We start from the raw sequence: 21226 nt of genomic DNA, 5'->3' as shown, positions 1-21226 counted from the left end.
TGTCACCATTGACAAGTGTGAACATGCGGAGCAATTTTGTGTGAGTCAAAAGCTGGAACCATCGTTCAATCTTGTTCTTCATTCTTGTAGTACTGTTAGTAGTCTCTTTCTGCTGTTAAATATATTTCAGTTTTTACCTTTAGTATCGCCAATCCTTTGTTCTTTCTTCTTCTATCAAATGTTTACATCCAGCGTCACACACAGTGGTTTTCTTCCAGGGCTTCTTGCTTTTCTCTGACGAGTTGGAATTTCCAATTATTCTCTCCACCTTTTTGCTGTTGAGAAAGCTGAGTCTGTATTCTTAAGATGTTAGCCCCCCACCCTACTGCTGGACACTCAGACATCACTTCTGAGGAGGTGACCATGTGGGATCCTTTTTTTACTATTGAATAAAAAGAATCTAGATCTGCAGGAGTGTATTATACCGGGGGACTTTGGGTTGGAGATCTGTTTGGTCGTGTCTTTTCAGGGTGGCGAATAATGAACCCTGGTGTAATTATGTTAGTAGTTTGAAAGCTGCAGGATAGAACTACAATAGAAAACATTATATTGATCTTTACAAGCATGGTATTTTGTTTTAGAAACCACAATTCGTTCATGAATTTGATTTTTTTTACATGCACATTCACCCCTCCCCACATGCACCAGAGGCCATGCACTCACATTTACCTCCTCAATATGCTCAAGGATATCCCATTAAAAACCTGGAGGGGAAGGGAAATATGTTTTACCCTCGTTCATTTGAAGGTCCTAACTATACTCAAAAAGCTGTTCTTCATAATTCTGAGCTCAACACCCCTTCTGAAATCTTTAATGGGATAGCCTTCCAGTAAGAGAACAACCAAGAAAGGTACATGTACACATGGGGGACATGAGTAGCACTGGAGAGTCAGGGAGGTAGCCCCCTGGGGAGACCCCAGAGTCGTAGAAAGTCGAGGGGGTGCGGTGTAGGGTGTTGGACTGCAAGGTGTCTGGTTTAAGTAAATGTTACAAAAAGCATGTTTCCAAAGGCTTTGGATTTCAAAACATAATCATTCTTTTTTCTGCATGCATTATCCAGCAAAAATACAAATTTTTCTCTACATCATTGATGTTTAATATTTACTGTAACTGTTTCCTTAACTTACTAAATGTAGGTGTACCTGATATGTTGCTCTTTTCACCACTTTTAAGTCTTGTAAAGTTTAGAGTGTATGTTGTCCATATTGAAGGAAATGTTGGGTATGACTGTTCAATACACTTACAAGAAGAAAAGAAATGACTTTTTTCATGATTGAGATGCATGTTGTCTACATGTACCTTAATTTGAGCATGACTTGTTCTAAAGTTTGTCATATAGTCTCACCTTAACATACATCTGTTTGGCCTCCATACCATGCCCTAAAGCCAATACTATTAGGCAGATTAACCCTGAAACAGATGGATAGACAGATGATAAAATCTGAATTCAGGGAGCTACAATGTAGGTCTACTTTACCATAGACTTTGATACAGCATCATTAGTTGGCATGTGATCAGGACATGTAGAGATGAGGATATCTCTAAATTGCCATTACTTTTGGCTGTATGGCTTGGCCACAGGGAGCTATGATGTTAAACTTTGTGGATGAGGTGTGACTTCAGCATTATAACAGAACAAAAACCTGGATGTTGACCAAATGGAAATTCTAACCAGTGGACATATGAAATTGTTGCGGTGATTAAGAGCCTCTGATCCTGTAAAATCAAATGAATTTATGAGGTGAGAAGTCTTGAAGTTCACACCTTTTCCGTTAGATGGATGTCCCTTTTCCAAAGATTTCTCTGATACCAGGTGGATTTAGGCAGTGTGGGGGCATTTCATGTAATTGTATCCCTCCTCTCAACAGCAAATATTGGAAAATGTCTAAGTTTGGGTGAACACAGACAAAAGACTATTAATTCCCAGTATAAAAACACTGAGACTGAAATGAGCTGTCATAAGTTTCGTATGCATGTTTGATGATTTTTGCCGAAAAAGATCAACTGAATACTTACAAATACAGTACTGTTGTTCCTTTGGGGGAAACACTTAACATGCATATACAGAAAGTGATTTATGTTTGAAGTTGCAGAACATTGTGCCTGTCAAGAGGAACCTGGTTGTCTGTCTTTCCCATCCGTTGGACGGTGACTGGTCTCGCCTCCTCGACTTTGGTGCCGTCTGGGCAACAACAGATCTGAAGGGACTGTTACGAACATGAACTTCAGCCCTGCTGGCTAAACGAGACCAAACAAGCAATATCATTTTCCAATGTTTATATTAGATAGAGTAATGCAGCTGACGAGTCAGCTCCCAGAATAAGTGGTTTTGATTTGATTTAACAGGATATGGAAAATCAGACTATGATGATTGGCTAAGATGGCAAACAATCAGCACCAAGGACAAGGATGATTGATCAAGGTGATAGCCAATCAGCACCAAGGACAAGGATGATTGATCAAGGTGATAGCCAATCAGCACCAAGGACAAGGATGATTGACCAAGCTGATAACCAATCAGCATCAAGGACATAGATTGCCAGTAGCCAATTAGTAGCAAGGACAAGGATGATTGATCAAGCTGAAAGCCAATCAGCACCGAGGACAAGGATAATTGATCAAGCTGATAGCCAGTTAGCACCAAGGGCATTGATGATTGATCAAGCTGACAGCCAATCAGCACCAAGGACATGGATTGCCGGTAGCCGATTAGTAGCAAGGACAAGGATGATTGATCAAGTTGAAAGCCAATCAGCACCAAGGACATGAATAATTGATCAAGCTGATAGCCAGTTAGCACCAAGGACATGGATCAAGCTGATAGCCAATCAGCACCAAGGACATGGATTGCCAGTAGCCAATTAGTAGCAAGGAAAAGGATGATTGATCAAGCTGAAAGCCAATCAGCATTAAGGACATGGATGGCTGATAGCAAATCAGTACCAAGGACTTGGATGATTGGTTAATCTGATAGCCAATTAGTACCAAGGATGAGGCAGACTAGTGGAATATCTGAGCAAGGAGGTATGACTGAACAGAAGATATCTATAACCACAGCCTTCAGCTTTTTTCTTTGAAGTGGGAGACAGGGTCTTCAACGTACCAGCTAGCTTCTTACACGTTTGGTTTCTGAGCAGGTGCATATAGTTTGGGGAATATGTTGCTGAAAATATGTTTTTATATGGCTCTGAAATAGGAAGTTCAATTTAACATGTGTTACTTTGGTCCGAGTGAATAGTTGATCAGCATCCAGTGCATGGAACTGGGCTGTAGTATCACATTTGATAACCAATCAGTAATAAGGTCATGGTAGGTTGATGGAATCTCATTGGAGAGCCAAATGAATTACAAGTGTCTGTTACCCAATGGTCTTCCTGCTCAAAATACATTGCAAATGTTAACAAGACAGGGAGATTGTTCGACATTGAAAGAAATGTAAATGTTCGACATTGAAAGAAATGTAAATACACGTAACTACATGTAAGTTGGCCTAGGGGGTTATGTTTTTGGGCCTGTTAGTGTGCATGATTATGAACAACATAAGAAGCTATTGATGGACTGTATAAGATTATACATTTGGTTTGTGTCAACAAAACGAACGTTTGATTGTGGGTCTCCTATCAGCTTTCTATAACATTTCGTATAATAAATGAGAATTTGGTATAATTTCTTGGTAGTAAATGATGAAAATTTCATACTTGTTCATACTGACACATCTAGGTTAGGTAACCAGGTTTTCCTCTGTCGAGCGGTTCTTGGCCATGTAGGGCCCAGGTGTTTAGTTAGATTGTCACTCCATCTTATTTTGGGGCGCCCTAATATCATTAGACATACAATATATAAATTTGGATATCGTCTGCATACTCGTTGATGACATGCTTCAATTGCAGGTTCCTGAAAGATATAGCTTTGTTACTTGCAATTGATGTAATTATGGATAAATTATGGTAACTAGGACCTTATTTGCATAAAAAGAGAACTGCTTGGCTTGATAGTAAATGCGGGCTTCATATTTGTGACAAATGATGCACAAGCTTTATTTTGTCAATAAATCAAATGCAAAACATCCAAAAGATAAAAAATATTAACCTATAGAAACTATGAGTTCTAAAGTGAGCCTAAAAGTTGTCTCCTTTCCGGTACAATCATGATTTACCTTTGTTATACACCTTGACTTTTGCCTTTTATAACAAGACTGAGATTACTTAATATGCATGCTGTAATTTTGTAACAAAGATACTAAACTAGAATACCATAACATTGACATATAACAAACTGAAAGCTAGACTTGACAATCAATGCAGTTGATTGTTCAGTTTCCCAGGATGCATCTGATCTCTAGTTTGCACATCTTTTAGTTTTGCATTTTTGGCTGCTACAGTAGTGTACGCCATGTTTTTAGCTTCAAAGCAACAAACTAATTGTTACTTTTTGAAAAGATACCATAACATTCTTTGATAAATGTTAGACATGTTGTTAATTGTGATGATTATGTATAAAAAAAATGATACATCAAACACAAATTTCTTAAAACTACTTCCTGCCAGAAAGAAAGTGGTCACCATATCAATTAACAACACTGTGATGTTGAAGATTTCAACCTCAAAAGGCTCAAAAATGTTTAACATTTGGAATGTTTTCAAGCGTGGAACAAAGTCAAAATGCACCATACTGGCGTACATGTGGTGCAATCATAATTTTGATGTGTATTCTACCTTACATTAAATCTTGATTGAAATTGATATTTCAAAATATATTGTCTAAATTCCTTTGACCTAATTTCCTTCCTTTCTTTTTGTAGAATATTGTATAAGAGCCCTAAAACACTACAAAAACACTCTACAGACACTGCACATCATAGAAATGTTCACTGTGATCACTATAGAAATCTCATACTTTCTGGTGAACCAATATGACAAAGTAGCAGCCTACATGTACATGTATCTTGGTCTACGTGTAATCATTCCAATGTATAGTGAGCATACCGTTCTCGATAGTTGGGATGTCCCTTATAAAAACGTCATTCAAAGTGTACAACACGCTACTGCTAGACATGTTGGAATTATAATGCAAGCTAGAAGATGTATTATGTATACGATGTATAAGGTATAAGATGTATAGGTTATTGATTTGTTCATGGATATAATTCAACTCTTTTAGTCACATTCAATACATTGCTACTTAATTGTGGTACATATAAGACTTAAGGTATTCAACTATGATCCCACATCAAACAAAACTATAACAAATGATATAAAACCTAACAGTGATAGCATCTGGTAAGAGGGGTTGGGTTGGGTTGGTGCTCTCACATCTTCTCTGCTCAGTTCGCCTGTTTATGCAGCACTGCATCCTGAGAAAATATAAAGCAGATCTAATACTATTAGATGGAGCCTCTACCCATAGAAACAAATGGGAGAAAAACTTCCCCTCATAACCCCAACTTCCCTTGCTGTCATTTGCTGCACACACATTCCACACAAAAATCTAAGTAATATGAATGATAACAGCAGGGATAAAGGGTTAACATGACTTTTAAACAGTGCATGTATTTGCAATAAACTTTGAATCATATCTTTGTCACAGTTTGTCTTTAAAAGAGAGTCAGCTTCTTTGGTTTAATGAATCATTCTCTAGTTCTTAAATGTGTCTTGAGATTGTTGTCAGCACTTACCCCATTACGTGTTAGAGTATCTCATCTTCTTCCTTGTTGCTCTGCGGCTTGGTGTTTGGTGAGTCTTTTTGGCAGTAAAGGACTGGAACATGTTCCTCTCCCTCTGCCGTCGGTCCTGATAGAATAACCAAGAATTCAGCACTTTTGTTGGATAAATAGGGCCAGGGAAGGCTGAGATGTATATTAACCATTTTGCTCACTAGGTTTGGCACTAGCAAGTCCACTACTTATTAATCACTTCTATATACTGTATATTCTACAATAACATTTTGAATCTGGCAAATTACTAACATATTCTGCAGATCAAAATCAATTTGTCTCTTTTTCCAAATTTTTTAACCAAGAACTAAGGACAACATTTTTTACAATTAGTGAACTTTTTTTTACTTCAAGCTTCTTAACTTGATTAGTAGTTGGTTCTTAGCCTCCAAGTTGTCTAGAGGTCATATGTACATGTGTGTTAATCACATAAGATCCATTCAATGTTAATTGATAATCTTACCCCAATGGTGTTTGTCATGGCCTCTAAGGCAGCATACACATGTTCCACATTCAGTTGGCCCATGAACGTTGATGGGGTGGTCGTTGCTGTGTCCTCGCTCGTCTCTTTTTGGTCTGCTGTCCAGAGTCCTGTATTCACCAAGTGTGTCAGTAGGAGACTTCCGGGCTTGACCTTCTCAGCTGAGTCAGACGATGACATGTAGCGGAAGACAAACTGTCGAGTCACTTTTACAGCACGCTCCAACTCTTCTGTGGTAGCATTTTCCATCTTAGATTGCATCACAGACTTCAGTTTCTGTCTGAAGCAGTCATGGAGGGACTCTATGGTGACATCTGCCATCATGTCCTCTAGCGTTTCATACAAATGCACAACGTTTTTGAGTTGGATGGCACTGTGTGGTTCTGGCAGCAGATGGGCAGGAAAGGGGCTTGTTAGCATGGACAACCATTTCTTTGTATAGTCCACAAGAGGCTCTGATGGCTTCCCTTTCGTCCGTTTAAGCAGGAATAGTACGACCTCCATGTGCTCAAGCAGTGGTTTTGCGATGCGGTCACTCTCGTTTCTTTCCCGCAGCGCGTTGACAGTGTCTGTTGCAAGTGGTTCTTGGGGCACGTGGTTGCATATGTCATGCAGAATGCTTGCACTAGCAGAAAACAGTTCGTTGGCATATGCAAACTTTGGTAAGCCCTGTTCGTCATTGATATAGGCTTTGCCCAGCACTAAGGTGTTGGCCAGTTCCATCTCAATCTTGCTGAAGTCGAAGAACAGTTGCCGTCCAAGGCCATATTCTGTGTTACACTCTGAGTGCTTCATGAACTCATTTGACCATGTGTAGTGGATAACATCCTTCTTTTTGACATCGAGGATGGAGACTTGTGGAATGACACTTGAATGTTGTTCTCGAACCAAGAAGCTTACTGCAGGGCAGGTCGTGGTGGCAGCAAGCTTGGCAACATTGGTGAGGAACTTGTTCTGCAGATTGTACAAGACACTGATGGCAGTTTGGAGATGACTGTCAGGAATCTGTGGGTCAAGCAGGCATTCTGTGATGGGACGCTCTTCATGCATTGGCGGCATAGTGGCAAATCTCTCATCAACTGCCTTTCCACTGCCATGTAGCTGATGCCAAGCCTCCTTGAACTCTTGGAAGGACTTTTTCAAATGTTCCTTTTCCTGCTTTGTCAGTTTACTGTCATAGATGAACTCACAAATTTGCATGTCCTTTGCTTTCTCCTTTGCCAGCCTGTGACTCAGACGTGACTTCACTATCGTTGTCCACCTGAGGAGAGGATGAAGGTGCTTTATGTAAGGAAGCTGTTCGTGCATTGAGAAGAACAATCCCAGAAAGGGGTATGCATCTTGCAGATCTCTGCCACCATTCATGAAATGACAGTGCAGCTTTTCAAATGTCCTCATCTCTGTGACACGGAAGAGCCTCAAGGCATGATCATGATGGTATTCACGATTAACCCCTCTCTCAAGCTCTTCTACTTTGATTTCCAGACATTTGGGGCCTTGCTCAATGTCAATATCTTCAGACAAGGCAGAAACTTGCTGCTCTCGAAGGGATGATGGAATCGTCTGGACCAGTTTGTCTACAAAAGCAGAGAATTCTTCCTCCAACTTCTCCCTTTCTTCACGAGTATTACAAGTGTTCTGTCCACTTTTGTGGGATCCATTCAGCAAGCTGTTGGTATGCTGGATGACAGAATGTAGCAGACGGCAAACGTCTTCACTTGTACCAGAGATAACTTCACCCAGTGCTTTCCAATCAACATCTACAAACTTTGTGCAAATATCAATGGCCTCTTGACCCTTGTCATGATCTTTGAAGATGAATTCTCCCAACTGTTCTGGCTTGCAGACCTCTGCATAGTGGCTAGCCAGTAGGCATCCATGGACTAAAAGATGCAAACAACGGTATGCTGCAGGAGACAGCTGGCGAACGGTGAACCATTTTCCCCCTCGAGCTTCAGGGCTAGCAACAACATACCCAGTTTGCTGAGTTACAGTGCCCCCTGAGCTGACGTTTTGGATGTAGGACTGGCTAGGCTGGCTTCCTTCAAGGTGATTTGTGGAAACAGATGGAGACTTGCAAACAGGGCATACCATTTGTTGTTCAGCAGATGTTGGAGCTAGTGATTGTTGGGCAACTAGAAATCCACAGGAACAAGACCATACAGTAGCTTTTTCATCCCACATTTGTTGGTTTGCGGCTGTATACACTTCCGGTGGGTCATCATCATTGTTGTCAATAGCTAGTACATATGGTGCATTTAACTTCTCTGGATTGGTCAAATACTGCTGGAAGGGTGACTGAATCTTCATGTTTTGTGCCAGGCTGGAGCTTAGGGCACAGAGGAGGTGCATGATAACTGACTTCTTCAGTATGTCATCCAAGCTGGATTGTTCTGAGACACACAACTTGGAGTCTTGCTCTCCTACAGTGCACAACAGGGCCTGTTTGTATGGTCTTGGAAAGTCAGAAATCATCTTTGCAATTGTCTGGGCAGCAGCTTTCTCGGTGTCACGAGCTGGCCGCACTGTTCGCACCAAGAAGTAGAAGTCATAAAGTGTTGCCAAGAGTGAGAATCTGGTTTCTTCACATCCCTTTGCCTTCTGTATCAGTGCATTCATTTCTCCATCATCTCTCTCCTTCAGGAGCGCTAGTGCCTTCATTGCATCTTCATAGCCTGTGGCATACCTCAGTGGGCCGAAGGGAAACCTGGACTCCAGTTCATGTTTTTCCCATTCTAGTTCTAGCAAGGCAGGCAACATTGGGCCGAGGTCTTTGCTCACATCACGTAGTCCCAGCAACCCACAATCTGGTCGAAGCTGTTTCAGAAAGAACAAGACCATGGATGCCTTTCTTGACAGAGTTGGCTCCTCCTTTGGTGATGGAGTGAAAAGTTGGGTGTTGACTTCCTGCAGCAGGTGTTCTGACATTTGCATCTCCTCTCCTTGTTCTTGTATAGCCAACATTTCCTGTAAGGCTCCAGCCATTCCTGTTAGGAAAGCTCTTATGAATGCAACAGAACAGATAAATTGCAAGTCGCAACTGGTTGATTCCCTTATGACCTTTGCAGCCCTGACCAGAACATCAAACATAAGGTTATCAGCCGTTCCAAGTTCCATTGCATGTTGGGCAATAGGGGAGAAAAATCTGTCCTGGATGATGTCACTGCAAAGGGTAGCAAGGTGTGAGTCAAACCCTGCCGTTGATTGTAAAGAATGCAGGCAGATGTTTAAGGACTGCAGGGGTGGATGTTCTTCCAATGCAAGGTCCTGGTCCTCAATGATCTCTTGGAACAGACCTAGATGTTCAGGATAGTTTGACTGGGTCTGATGACTCTCCTGCTCAAAATAGAGGATGCGATCGAGAACTGGACCAGCGTATCTGATGGATCCTGTGGGTAGCTTGCTTAACTCATTCAGGATACTGTCAATAAGAATGGTGTCTGGGTTTGCATCCAAGCACCTTCCAAATAGTAAGCAAAGGAACTGTTGTAGTTGTTCTGAAGATATCTTTCCACTATTCCGTAGGTTCCTGGCTGTCTCAACAACTGAGGAGAACATTGGCTGTGAGTTCATGCAGTTGTCTCCCTCACATTTTGCTGTTTGTGCAAGATTATTCATGACAGAGACTTCTCCTGAAGCAAGGTTTAGTGTTGTGGCAAGGTCATTACAAAGCCTTAGGAAATGGAAAATCGGTGTGTCTCTACTCACTTTTGCAGCAAGTGAAAGCAGTGTAGTGACCTTTGCGTGCCATGCCTTAAGACCACCACAGGAGTCAATGAGAGACTTCTCAGGTAGCATGGCTGTGCAGTACACCTCTACAAGACGCTCTGATATTGTTGAACTTTCTTCAAATTCACCGTCTGGACATTCATGACTTTCTTCTTCTTCTTCTTCTTCTTCTTCTTCACTATCATTAGACTCTGTTGTTGGTGTTTGCTCATTGACTTCTAGCTTCTCTTTGTCCACATGCAGAGCTTCTTCGGTATCAAAAAGATCTTCATCCAGAGCTGGTGGTGACGTCACTGTCTCTTCATCAGTCAGTAGGATAACTGAGATGTCTTCTTCCTTCACAGTTTCAGGGCCTTGCTCACTGGGCTCTTCTGTGGCTTCTATGCCTGTTGCCAACAAGCCTGCCTCTTCAGCTTCCTCTATGAAAGAGTCTGAGTCAGAGTCATTAAGCGATTCCATCGGTGCTTCCATGGCATTCTCTTCTGCCATTGTTGGTTCTGACTCACTGCTCATCATTGTGGCTAGAAGGTCAAGGACATCCAACTTCACAACATCGACACAGGATGAGATGAGCTGAAGTTCATTTGAAAACAGCTCACTGTTTCTCCAGTAGCAGGTGACGACATCAGTGATGGTCAATTGTGGAGAGTCTGGTTTTGAGATGATCGTCTTCTGTGCTATGGCCCATCCCAGCACTTTAGTTCTGAGTGCAGTCTCAAGTCGAGAGCCATGGTCTTTTGACATAAGGTTGCAGAAATCATCAATCAGGAGGTCCAGGTGGTTGCACAGCGCTGACCTTTGAAAGACATCAGGAATGCACTTGTCAACAATATCTACAAATCGATGAACCTGTAGTTCTGCTTCCTTTTGCTTGAGAAAACCATCCTCATCAAGATTGTCCTCATCTTGTTGTAGCTGTCTCATTTCATCGAAGAAGAGATCTTTCTGTTTCTCCAGCTGTGCCAGAAAATGAAGGCAGAAGGGGAACTTGAGATCGAAAACGACCTCTGGCAGGTCACACGATTCTGGTCCACATGGCTCTGGGCAGCCATCGAAGTTCAACATGTCTCCATTTTGTGCAAGATCAATCCAAACAGACTGCTGCTCGGGTGATCCACTGAAGAAGCTTTCCCATGCAGATTGACTTTCGATGAGGAAGATAGCTTTGGCCAGGGGCTGCCTTACTTGCAGGGAAATAAACTGCTGCATTGCAGTTTGTAGTCCAGAGCAGCTGTGAAGCAGCTGCCGGTCACATGCAACCTGGACCTGCCAACTGTCAGCATCGCCTTCCTGGTGCAGTTCGCTGAAGCATGGTGCTGATGTGTAGACATGTTGTTTCAGGAACTCCATTAGAACTGGTGAGTCTGAGATGTCACTGACAAGCTTCAAAATATCCTCCACTGGCCGTCCCTCATTCCTATACTTGAAGCAAGTAAAGCACCACATCAGTTGTTCTCTTGCAACGTCTGCAAAAGGACGCACCGTGGACTCAAGCACTTCTCTGACTGTCATGTTGAGGAGTTCCTTGATCGGGAGTGTTGGTTCCTCAATGCTGTCTAAGGTGACTTGCTGCCAACCACAGAGAAAGTTCAACTGCCAAGGGTTTTCTTCCACCTCTCCTCCCTGTTCTACATGAATGAGTAAACATACATGTTTGTCACAAAGGCTTCCAGTCGTTTTACGAGCTTTGATGTACTCATTCCTGTAATGATCAAGCTGTGATTTTGCCAACAGCATGTGAGGACCATCCAGGGAAGGTGAGCACTGCAATATCAGAAGAGAAGCCTTGGACTCCAGCCAGAAGTGCTGAATTGTTGAAGACAGCTGCTTCTCTGATTTGAATGCACTCAATTTTTCAACCTGCAAACCTTCACTCACAGCCATGCCAGTATGGCTATTGATGAAATCTTCCAGACAAGCTTCTATGTCTGTGTGGACATTACTGAAGGTGTGAATCACAAGCTTCAGCAATGGAGGTTGCATGGAGTACATGTCAGGATGTTCCCCAGACTCTGTGGTGGTATCTTGTCCTGCGGTTGGGACTGGGCCTTCACCGCGTAACATGTGTTCAAGGAACTTTTGTAGTCCTCTGTGAGTTGGTTGGTTGAAGTACTCCTCTTGCAACTTAACTATGTCAGGAAAGCTTGTTTTTGCCAGGCTCGACTTAGAGGCTCTGAGCATGCCGTCTGGTGATGCTATCCACATCAGGTCAGCCTTGCAACCTGTCAGTACTTCCTTCTGGTTGAGATTCTGTCCATGATTGCTGTGCCACAACACTAGGGAAGGCAGAGTGTCGTCATGGAACCCAATGAACAAGTCTTCCTTGGTGAACTGCTGTCCAGGTACTGTTGAGATGCCATCAACCCAACACTGAAGCTTCTCAATCAAAGACATCTGGTGGGGATTGATCACATCAGAAAACCTCAACAGTTGCTTTTCAAAGCGATTGAGGAAGGGTGGGTCGGAGTAGTTGACTTTCTGTTGGTCGATCAGCACAATGCATCGGAAGTTTTCATGCACTTGACACATTGGGTTGCTGTATGCTCCAAGGGCAACACGGCAGTTTCGTTTCTTCCCAACTACTGTGTAATTCTGGTTTAACATGTCATACAGACTTCCGTAGATGCTGTCAAGATCTCTCAGTATCAAGATGCATCCTCTCTCCATGCAAAGGATGATTCGGCTGAGAGTACGGTAGTCATAGTCTTCGGAAAGGTCGTCATCCAGGTGACTCCCAAAGATAGTGACTTGCTCTCTGCAGTACAGATCTTCTGAGTCCCTGATCATTTGTTCTAGGATGCCAACGGCTGAGTCACCACTGGTGATGAGCATGAGGTGTCTAGCCTGCTTGTCTCGTAGATTGTCTTGTATCAGCTGTTTTACATCAAAGTCCTCCGCATCCTCATCAAGATCAATGTGAAGGGCCCTAAGTTTCTGTTGGAAGGTTTTTATGATGGTTTTTCTCTCAGTAGACAGGCCACCAAAGTTCCTGAGAAGTCCTCGCTTCAAGACTTTGAGGTTGAACTGGGTCATGACAACAGCACCTGTATTGACATGTTCTGGCGAACAGATGCACTTGATCAACGAATAGTAGTCACGCAGACCATGGAAGTTTTTGTATGTTTGCTTTTCCTCATATTCAAAGTAAGCTTCAGCAAGCGCCTTGAGGGCCTTATCTTGTGCCATAGTGAGGTGTCTGTCACCATGATATGCTCTCTCCAGTGCAGCCTCTGCAAGAGATTTTCCTGTCAAGTACAGATCTTTTGTGTCTGGTTCTGGTCGAGACAAGTGAACAGCCCTGTTCATCTTTGCAGCATCCAAAGCCCAGTTTGAAATGCCCACCACAGCAACGTCTGGGAACTCGTCGTCAGCTGGCTCAAGGAGACTATGTAGGACTTTCAAGGGGTTGAATCTTGATTCTTCTGCAAGACCAATTTCATCCAAAAGCACCACAGGTAGGACACCTCCCTCATTGTGTTCTTTGTACTTCTTTGCCTTGTCGAAGACCTTAATGATGCCCTCTGAGGTTGACGATTCAGACCCTTGATGAGAGACAACATACAGTTGTGGAAGTTCCTTGAAGTACTTATTCGAAGAATCCCGACCTCTTAAGTTGCTTCGAATCAACTGCATAGACAGGGATTTGCTGCAGCCTGGCTTTCCAACCACAAAGACAGGAATCCTGTTCAAGATGCAGACTAGCAAGACAAACACATTTTCACACAGTGCTCCATTTTTTGCTGTACCTTCTGGCAGCTCCATTCGATCAAGAAGATCTAACTGTTCTCTGTGGATGACGTCTTCTATCTCATGTTCAGTCACGGTAACGTTGTGTCGTCTCATGACCTCTGACAGCTCTTTTCTGTACTTTGCACGATTCTCTGAATCTGCAAGTCTGGAGTGATAACAGTGTGCAAGTGTAAGGATGACACTCCGTACATCAACATCATCACATGGATGAGAAACATGCGTGCTTAGCCAGTAACCTGTTTGTTTGTAAAGAGCTTTTACTCCTTTTGTCTTCAGCATGTTCACAAACCATCCCATCAGGATGCGGCAACGGTTGACATCCCGCAGACTGACACCAAACTGGTTCCCTTCCACCCTTCGAATGAAGTTTTGTGACGAAGCCAAGAGATCAACAAGCATGGCAGATTTGACTTTAGATTCAGCAGGGAACACTCCAGTGACCATCTTTGTAATGTAGGACCTTTCGTCTTTCTCGTCCAGGGTCCCATAATCCCAGACGTAGTCCAACATTGACTCTGGGAGAGGGTGTACTCGGTACACAAGCTTGGAGTATTCATCAACTCTTGCTTTGCCCTCCAGCCCAGCTGTATGCAGCTGAGAACTTTCCCGTTGCCGGTAGGGGTTGCAAGCTGCCAACAAGATAAGATTTTCCGGCAGATTCTTTCCAAGCATGGAATGATGACAAATGATTTCGTTGATTAGTCCAAGATGGTCGCAGGTGTTGATTTCATCCAGAAAGGCCCAAACCTCACGAGACAGATCTTTCCTTGCTTCTGCAGCTCTGTCTGTCACGAAGGCTGTGATTTTATCTTCTGTGACTCCAGCATGTATGCTAAGGACCTTGAATGGGACTTCACATGTTTTCGCAAGGTACCTGATGAGGCTTGTCTTGCCACAGCCTGTCTCTCCCATGATGATGACTGGGATGCGAGCCCTCACCCTCATAATGACAAGTGCCATCTTCAACAGATTGTCTGGTGTTAGGGCATACCTTCTGTCAAGCGTACCCGTCCCTTCTTTCTTCAGCTTGTGAGATGTACTTCGAGCAATCCGCTCTAGTATTATTTGCAATTCATCCTGTGTCAACTTTGAAAACTCAGGAAGGGGCCGGTTGACCTGCTGTTTGAACAAATCCTGTATTCTGATAGGGACTTGTTGGAGGCTCCTGTATAGTGCAGATACAGTTTGTGCATCCTGGCTGTGAAAGATGACCATCAAATGGTTGCTGTCTGCCCAACGAATCATTCCTTCTACTCGACTGACCATTTGCATTGCTGACGATGTTGTGCTTGCAGCTTCTTTCAGCTTTTGTACAGCTTGCTCCTTTGTCATTGCAGATGACTGACTGCTGCGGCAGGATACAACTGACCGGGATGCAAATTCCTTTGAAACTTCGAGGAGGGCTGTGAACAGATTCCTTCGCACTTGGTGCTCTTGTTTATCTCCCAACATGATGCGTAGATTTGCAGTGCGAAAGTACTGACTGGCTGAAAATTTCTTCAGCTGGTCTGCCAAAACAGACAAGAATATCTCAACTATGGTGAAAGAAAGGTCGGCACCAGTTGAGAAATACTTTCTCAAAAGATCTTTACACCTTTTGGCAGGGAGAGGAGTGACCCTCTTTGGTCCTGACAACGGTATGTCTGTCTCATCAATGGTTGCTCTGTCCAAGGCATCCAGGTAGTGGCACACAACTTGAACTGGGCTGTTGACCTCTGGACTGATGATGAAGTTTTGGTAGTTCTCCCACTTGAGATGAACCCTTTCAAAGCACATGCTTGTTACTAATGTGTTGCGTAGAGCATGATTCAGGGTGTTGGCCACTTCCATGATGATGTACTCTGTGGGTCTTTGTACAAAATCTGTTCCAGAATGTACAGCACCTACAACAATGAGCTCAAAAATGAAAGCATCCAACAGGTGTGGGTCATCTACAGGTGAAATGTCCAGGTGCAGAACCTGGTATGGCTGTATTTTGAGGTTGGATAATCGTTTCACCATGTAGTCTCTGGTGATTGTTCCCCCAAGAGGAAATGACACAACTCCCATGTCCTTTTTGCTTGCCTGCTCTTGAACAAACTCTGTCTTTCCCAATCCAGGGATGTCTGATGTCACCATTTTTACACTTGGCCATAACCTGGAGAAGCATTGCCTCATAGCGACGTCGCTCATGCCTTGGATCCTGTGGGTGAGGCGTGAAAACTGATCCAAGATTGGATGATGTGTGCCTCCTCTGCATACCAAAGCCATGAGGAAAGGGCTGTCTAATGAGTGCAGTTGTTTGATCTCATCCACAAGCCTGAACTGTATGTCACTTTGTAGGAGCTCCACATTAGCAATACAAAACAAGCAATTGCCCAGTTCAGGCTGCTTTGGAGCTCCTACACACCTTTGGAGAAGAAGGTGTAGTTCTCCCCATTTTGTGTCAGGACTGCATATGATGATCTGATGTGGTTCTGGGAAGCTACCTGTTGTACTCTCATACAGATTCATGATGATGTTTACAACCTGTGAGCTCCCAACATCGAGTGCTGCTACAAAGACTTTACCAGGTTGGACCCTTGTACGCAGAGAGGATATACTCGAGGTTGTTGTACTGGGTGACTGTTGTTTCTGCTTCTCCTTCATTTCTCTCTTTGGAGCCTGAAGATTTCCACATATCATGTCCATTGCTGAGCCAATCTGACACAGTCTTTTGTAAGGACCATCTCCCTTCTTTGGCGATGTGTACTTCTTCCTCAAATCCTCATTCACACTGATTGAGGGATGAATAAAGTGGAAGAGTGAACTCAAGTCGGGTGTAATGGGGGACCCATTGAAGAAATCATCAAGGATCCAGAGCTGATCAGAGTACAGGTAGTTGAGATAGTAGTGCTCTCTTCTGGCCTTCTTCAATGTTTCTTGCCAGTTTTCATACTCATGCCTCAACCTTGCATCTAAGTCTTCCAGTTCCTCAATGTTTGAAACAGACATTTGAAAGGTTCTGTACTTGAAGTGCCCAGATGAATGGAGGCTTTCACAGGACACAGCGATGCTGGAGGCCAGATCTATGCATTTGATGAAGTGAGACAGTTCTGCTGACGATTCAGAGGCTGGTGGAACTTCTTCAGGTGGGCCTGCCAGGCCTTTATCTGAGTTAACAATGAGCAAGGCCCTGCTGCGCAAGTCACGAAGGTCTGACATTGAGTGGCTAGCCTTTGTTTTCCCCCTGTCATACGACATGGTCACCTTGCATGTACTGGAGGTGTTCAGATCAAAAGTGTATTGACCTTTCATGTACGCATTGTGAGCTATTTCCTTTGTCATCTCTCCTCGATTGGCAACACTTGCATAGAGGCCTTTCAAACTGTGGAAATTAATGCTGCAGTCATTGATCTTTTCTGGGAGATTTCTGATGGACAGCTCCCTGTAGTGCTGAAGTTTCTGGATGAACCTTTCTGGGTTGTTGTCAAAGTTGTCTTTAAGTAGTGGCTGCAAGTACCTCTTTACATCAATTAGATTTGAGACAGTGGATTCATTCACAAATTGCTCAGAGTGTTCCTCAACAGCATCTATCAGATTCCTCAGGTCTTCATCCACTACATCTCCAAGGAAGGCCAGAAGCTCTGATGACCTGCTCAACTGCTCTACGATGTCATTGTCCTCCTCTGATAGTTTGCTGATGATCTTTTCCACTTTGTCCACAGCTCGGTGAAGCTCACTCAAAGAGGTATCGTGTACAGCTCCTTTCTCACAGAGTTGCAAGGCAGTACAAAGGTCACTGGTACTTTCCACTGAGACTTGGAACAGCTGAAGTGCAGCTGACAAGTTGTGCACTTTCTTTTGGGTTTTGGGAAACTCCACAAACTCTGTTAGAGCCTTCCTATTTGCAAAAGGAATTTCTCTGCCAAGACTTAATAATTGATCAAGGCATGACAGCTCTGTCTTCATATAATCTGCATCAGTGATGCCTGAAAACATAACCTGGACTGTTTTCAACGGAATCTTTGGAGTGTACTCAGTGAGTGGTTGACATTGCTCTTTGAATTTATCTACAACCTCTTCTGACAGACACTTGGCAAACTGCACCATTGGGATGGCTGGAGAAGTAGATACGGTAGTATTGACACCTGTTTCTACTGCACCTGAAGCTTCAGAAGGCTTCTCTTCTGTCTTGTTCTCATCTGACTTTTCAGAGCTCTCATCATCCTCTCCTTCATCCTCCTCCCAATTCATCTCTGCAAAGTGCTTTTGGAGAACATTTCTGAAAACATATGACTTTTGGAAGCCATCAAGACGACGGGCTGGCTCTTGCAAGTCAAACAGCTTGCCCCAGTATGCAGGTTGACTTAAATCTGTCACCATCAAAGTTCTGTCCTCTTTAAACCTCTTCTTCTGTTTCTGGAGGTCACTTCGAAGGCGTGAGATGTCATTGATCTTGACAAGGTCTTCCACCATAGTGGTGAACACATTCAGCAGATTCTCTGTATTATCCAGCAATTGCTTGTGTGAGTCCAGTTGTTTGTTGATGTCCCTGAACACATTCTTTATCGGTTTTGCATTGCTGCCTTGTCCTGCATGCTTTCTTGTTGCATCAATAAGTAGAGCAAGCACATCAACACCTCCCTTCACATCACTGGCTTTCTCAACTACTGCTCGGAATAGTTGGATGTTGATATTTCCTGACTCCAATTGCTCTCCAAACTCTATGAGCACACTAGCGACTGTCTTACATCTTTGGTGTTTATGTAGGCGAGTCGTCCTTCCCTTAGCATTGAGTATTGCAAGCCAAAATTGGGGCTGTTTTATCACGGTCAAGAGGAGCTGGTAGTTCACTGTCAGGTCTTCATCCGGTTTTCTCTCAGGCAAATCCACGAAGTTCATCAGCATTACCAACAGGTCTTCTGTCAGCCTGGCAAGAAAGGAAATAATATCATTATTAATATTACTTTTAAACTTATGCACAACAAAGGGTTTACCCATTTTGTACCCTTCTAATATGTCATTTGTTAGCTCAAGAGAGGAAAGAAATAATGGATTCTACATTATATCATCAAATTGAATGACAGTCATGATCTGCGGAAAAAACACACTTTTTTTGCACAAAAAAAAAAAATTAAAATTCAAAAGATCTGGCCAAAATTTTCCTTTATTCTCTTAATGGCAAAATGTAACTTACTTGTATGTGATATCCAGGCCAGCTGATGCCTTGGTGGGCTTCATATCACAAATACTGTAGGCTATCTCAAGCAGATCCTCAGAGAGCTGTGCACTACCCTCTTGCTTGATCATCTCTTCCAGGTGTTCTTTATATAGGCCCTGTGCTTGTTCTGTCATATTCTTCATATCTTCACATTTCTTCAGCATTATCCTCCACCCAAACTTTCTGATGAAGCCTTTTACCACTTCTCCAAGGGCTCTCTCAATCGTCTGGTCACCACCCACAAGTTCTGTTGCCATTATCTTCAGCAGATCCTCATAGGCCCTTGGTATGTTTATGCTCGCTACAGCAGAGGGTTGGTAGGACATTCGGCTTGTGGTGCAGTGCACCTCTATTGCATTCCTTAGCCACTTGACTGACAATTCCTTTGCATCTTCTTTGTCAACTTCTTGGCTCATGTTTTTGTCCTTGGCTAGTGCAAGGAACATGGACTGAGAAACTTCATCTTTTGATGTTGCTATAACTTTGAAAAGATCCAGTGCCTTCCTGCTGGGGAAGAGCATGCTGTCTGTCATCATCCTCCATAGTTTATCAGCCTGGGTTTGTGAAAAGGTATAGGATTTGGATGCCAGTTGAGTTACTACTGTTGCTATCTGGTCGTGGACAAGTGGACCCATTCTGCCATCCTTAAGCTTCATCCACAGGTGGTACAACTCCTCTATGTGCCTGGGCTCCCTGCATGACTTAATAGCAGTTTCAATGCTCTTTAAGCAGTTACTCTCCAGGACTTCTAGCACTGCTTGTATGTTTTCAACATGATGATATTCTGCAACAACTTCGAAGATGGCAATCTCTGTTCCAATGTCAGGGGCCTCCCTCACTAAGGCTGCAATTAGACGATGGCAATTTGGATCTCCTTGACAATGTAGCTGAACCAGATTATACACAGCAACTTTTGAGTGCTGAATGTACTGAGCAGGAGTACGCTTCTTTGACCATTCTCTGAACTGCTTTGATGTAGCCTGCTGCAGAAGGTAGCTGGCTTCAAATAGCTTGTTGCAGTTGCTGAGGAGCCAGAGCCAGGGCTCATCCTGTTTTGCGGAAGTCAACAATTGTGGCACAATGACCTCCAGACCACTGATGCAGCTGGATGGGATGTCTTCAGCTCTTGAACTTGACAAACCCTGAAGAAGTGACTTGGCATCAGCATTGGTGAAGTCAAGCTTCTCCAAGTAGAAGCCACTCTGTAGTGACATTTTTCCAAGCACAACACAGAGAAAAGATAGCTGCATCCAATTGGCTCTCTTAGATAACTTTGTGATTGTTTCCAAAATCACCTTTCTCTGCTCTTTGGGTGTAAAACTTGGGTTTGGGAATTGAAGATATTCCCATTCAAGCAGCCTCTCCTTCAGATTTCTGTCCCTTACACCATGGAAGATATTCTCTGTAAAGCACAGTTTCCCAAAAAACTCAATTCTTGCTTTGTATTTCTGGGAAAGCCTTGGGTTCTCAAAGATATCTCTGTGAATGTTAGCTGTAACATGAGTTGAAGCTGTCCTTTCTTCAATCCAGAAAGCTTCTTCATCTTTTATCATATGAAGCTTCTTGCCAAATGTCTGGAATACATTTTCCTTGGCTTTGTACTGTACGCCATATTGATAGCGAGTGTCTCTGTCAGCTGGTAAGAGCACAGGAGATTTGGTTGTCCACAAAATCTTGTCAACGATTGGCCTTAATGGGTAGTTCTTTCTTTGTCCATTTTCCCGGACATACAGGACTGCATCAGTAGTTAAGTAGTCATCAAGGTCCTTAACATACAAGAAAAACTCCACTTGGAGTAGCTGTAAAGCGAAATAGGTCAAAAACATAAATGCTGGGCCACCACATTTTCCCACACATTGATATTTTCGAATCATTGAAGAATTAACATCATGTAACATTTAATCCCTTCAAGCATTCTACCAACATCTAACAAACTTTATATTTGCAATTGTATGTCTGTTACAGTAGTTGCATCCAAAATAAACAGTCACAATATCATGTATCCTCATCCTGATTATTACTCAACTTAGTGGCTATTTACCTTTTGCACAGATCTGTAGAAAATTGTTTATCTGTCTACACTACACCAGAAAATTTCCTGTATAGAGACAGTGAAATTTCAGCTGTAATTGCTAATTGCAATGCTTTATGTTCTGTCATTTTTACAAGTTTTGTTGTGAGCTCAATGACAGTACTACATGTAGTTGGATACCTGTTTGACAAATCAGCTGAAAAAGTAATAAGATGATTGGCAGATATATTTGGGCTTGAAGTACTGTGTGAATTACATGTAGCTATGTACATTGTTGCTGGAAAAACTGAATTTGACCCTATTCCAAATTTGTCATTCATAAAGTACAAACTGACATGA

The 21226-nt window shown here is 42.9% G+C and overlaps 1 protein-coding gene across 1 annotated transcript in view; it reads right to left on the bottom strand.

Annotated features, from left to right (window-relative positions):
- Positions 1-3988: 3988 nt before the first annotated feature.
- LOC136431200 (uncharacterized) overlaps positions 3989-21226 on the bottom strand; it is a 32818-nt gene continuing 15580 nt past the window's right edge. The window contains exons 5-8 of the mRNA XM_066422501.1: positions 18832-20654; positions 6177-18564; positions 5675-5789; positions 3989-5353 (exon numbers count right to left, since the gene is read on the bottom strand). Coding sequence (XP_066278598.1) covers positions 5679-5789; positions 6177-18564; positions 18832-20654 — 14322 coding nt within the window. The 3' untranslated portion in view covers positions 3989-5353; positions 5675-5678. The remainder of the gene's footprint in view (positions 5354-5674; positions 5790-6176; positions 18565-18831; positions 20655-21226) is intronic.

This window comes from Branchiostoma lanceolatum, chromosome 3 (genome assembly GCF_035083965.1).
Source record: "Branchiostoma lanceolatum isolate klBraLanc5 chromosome 3, klBraLanc5.hap2, whole genome shotgun sequence".
Taxonomy (NCBI): domain Eukaryota; kingdom Metazoa; phylum Chordata; class Leptocardii; order Amphioxiformes; family Branchiostomatidae; genus Branchiostoma; species Branchiostoma lanceolatum.
This window is presented reverse-complemented; position numbering and strand designations above follow the sequence as displayed.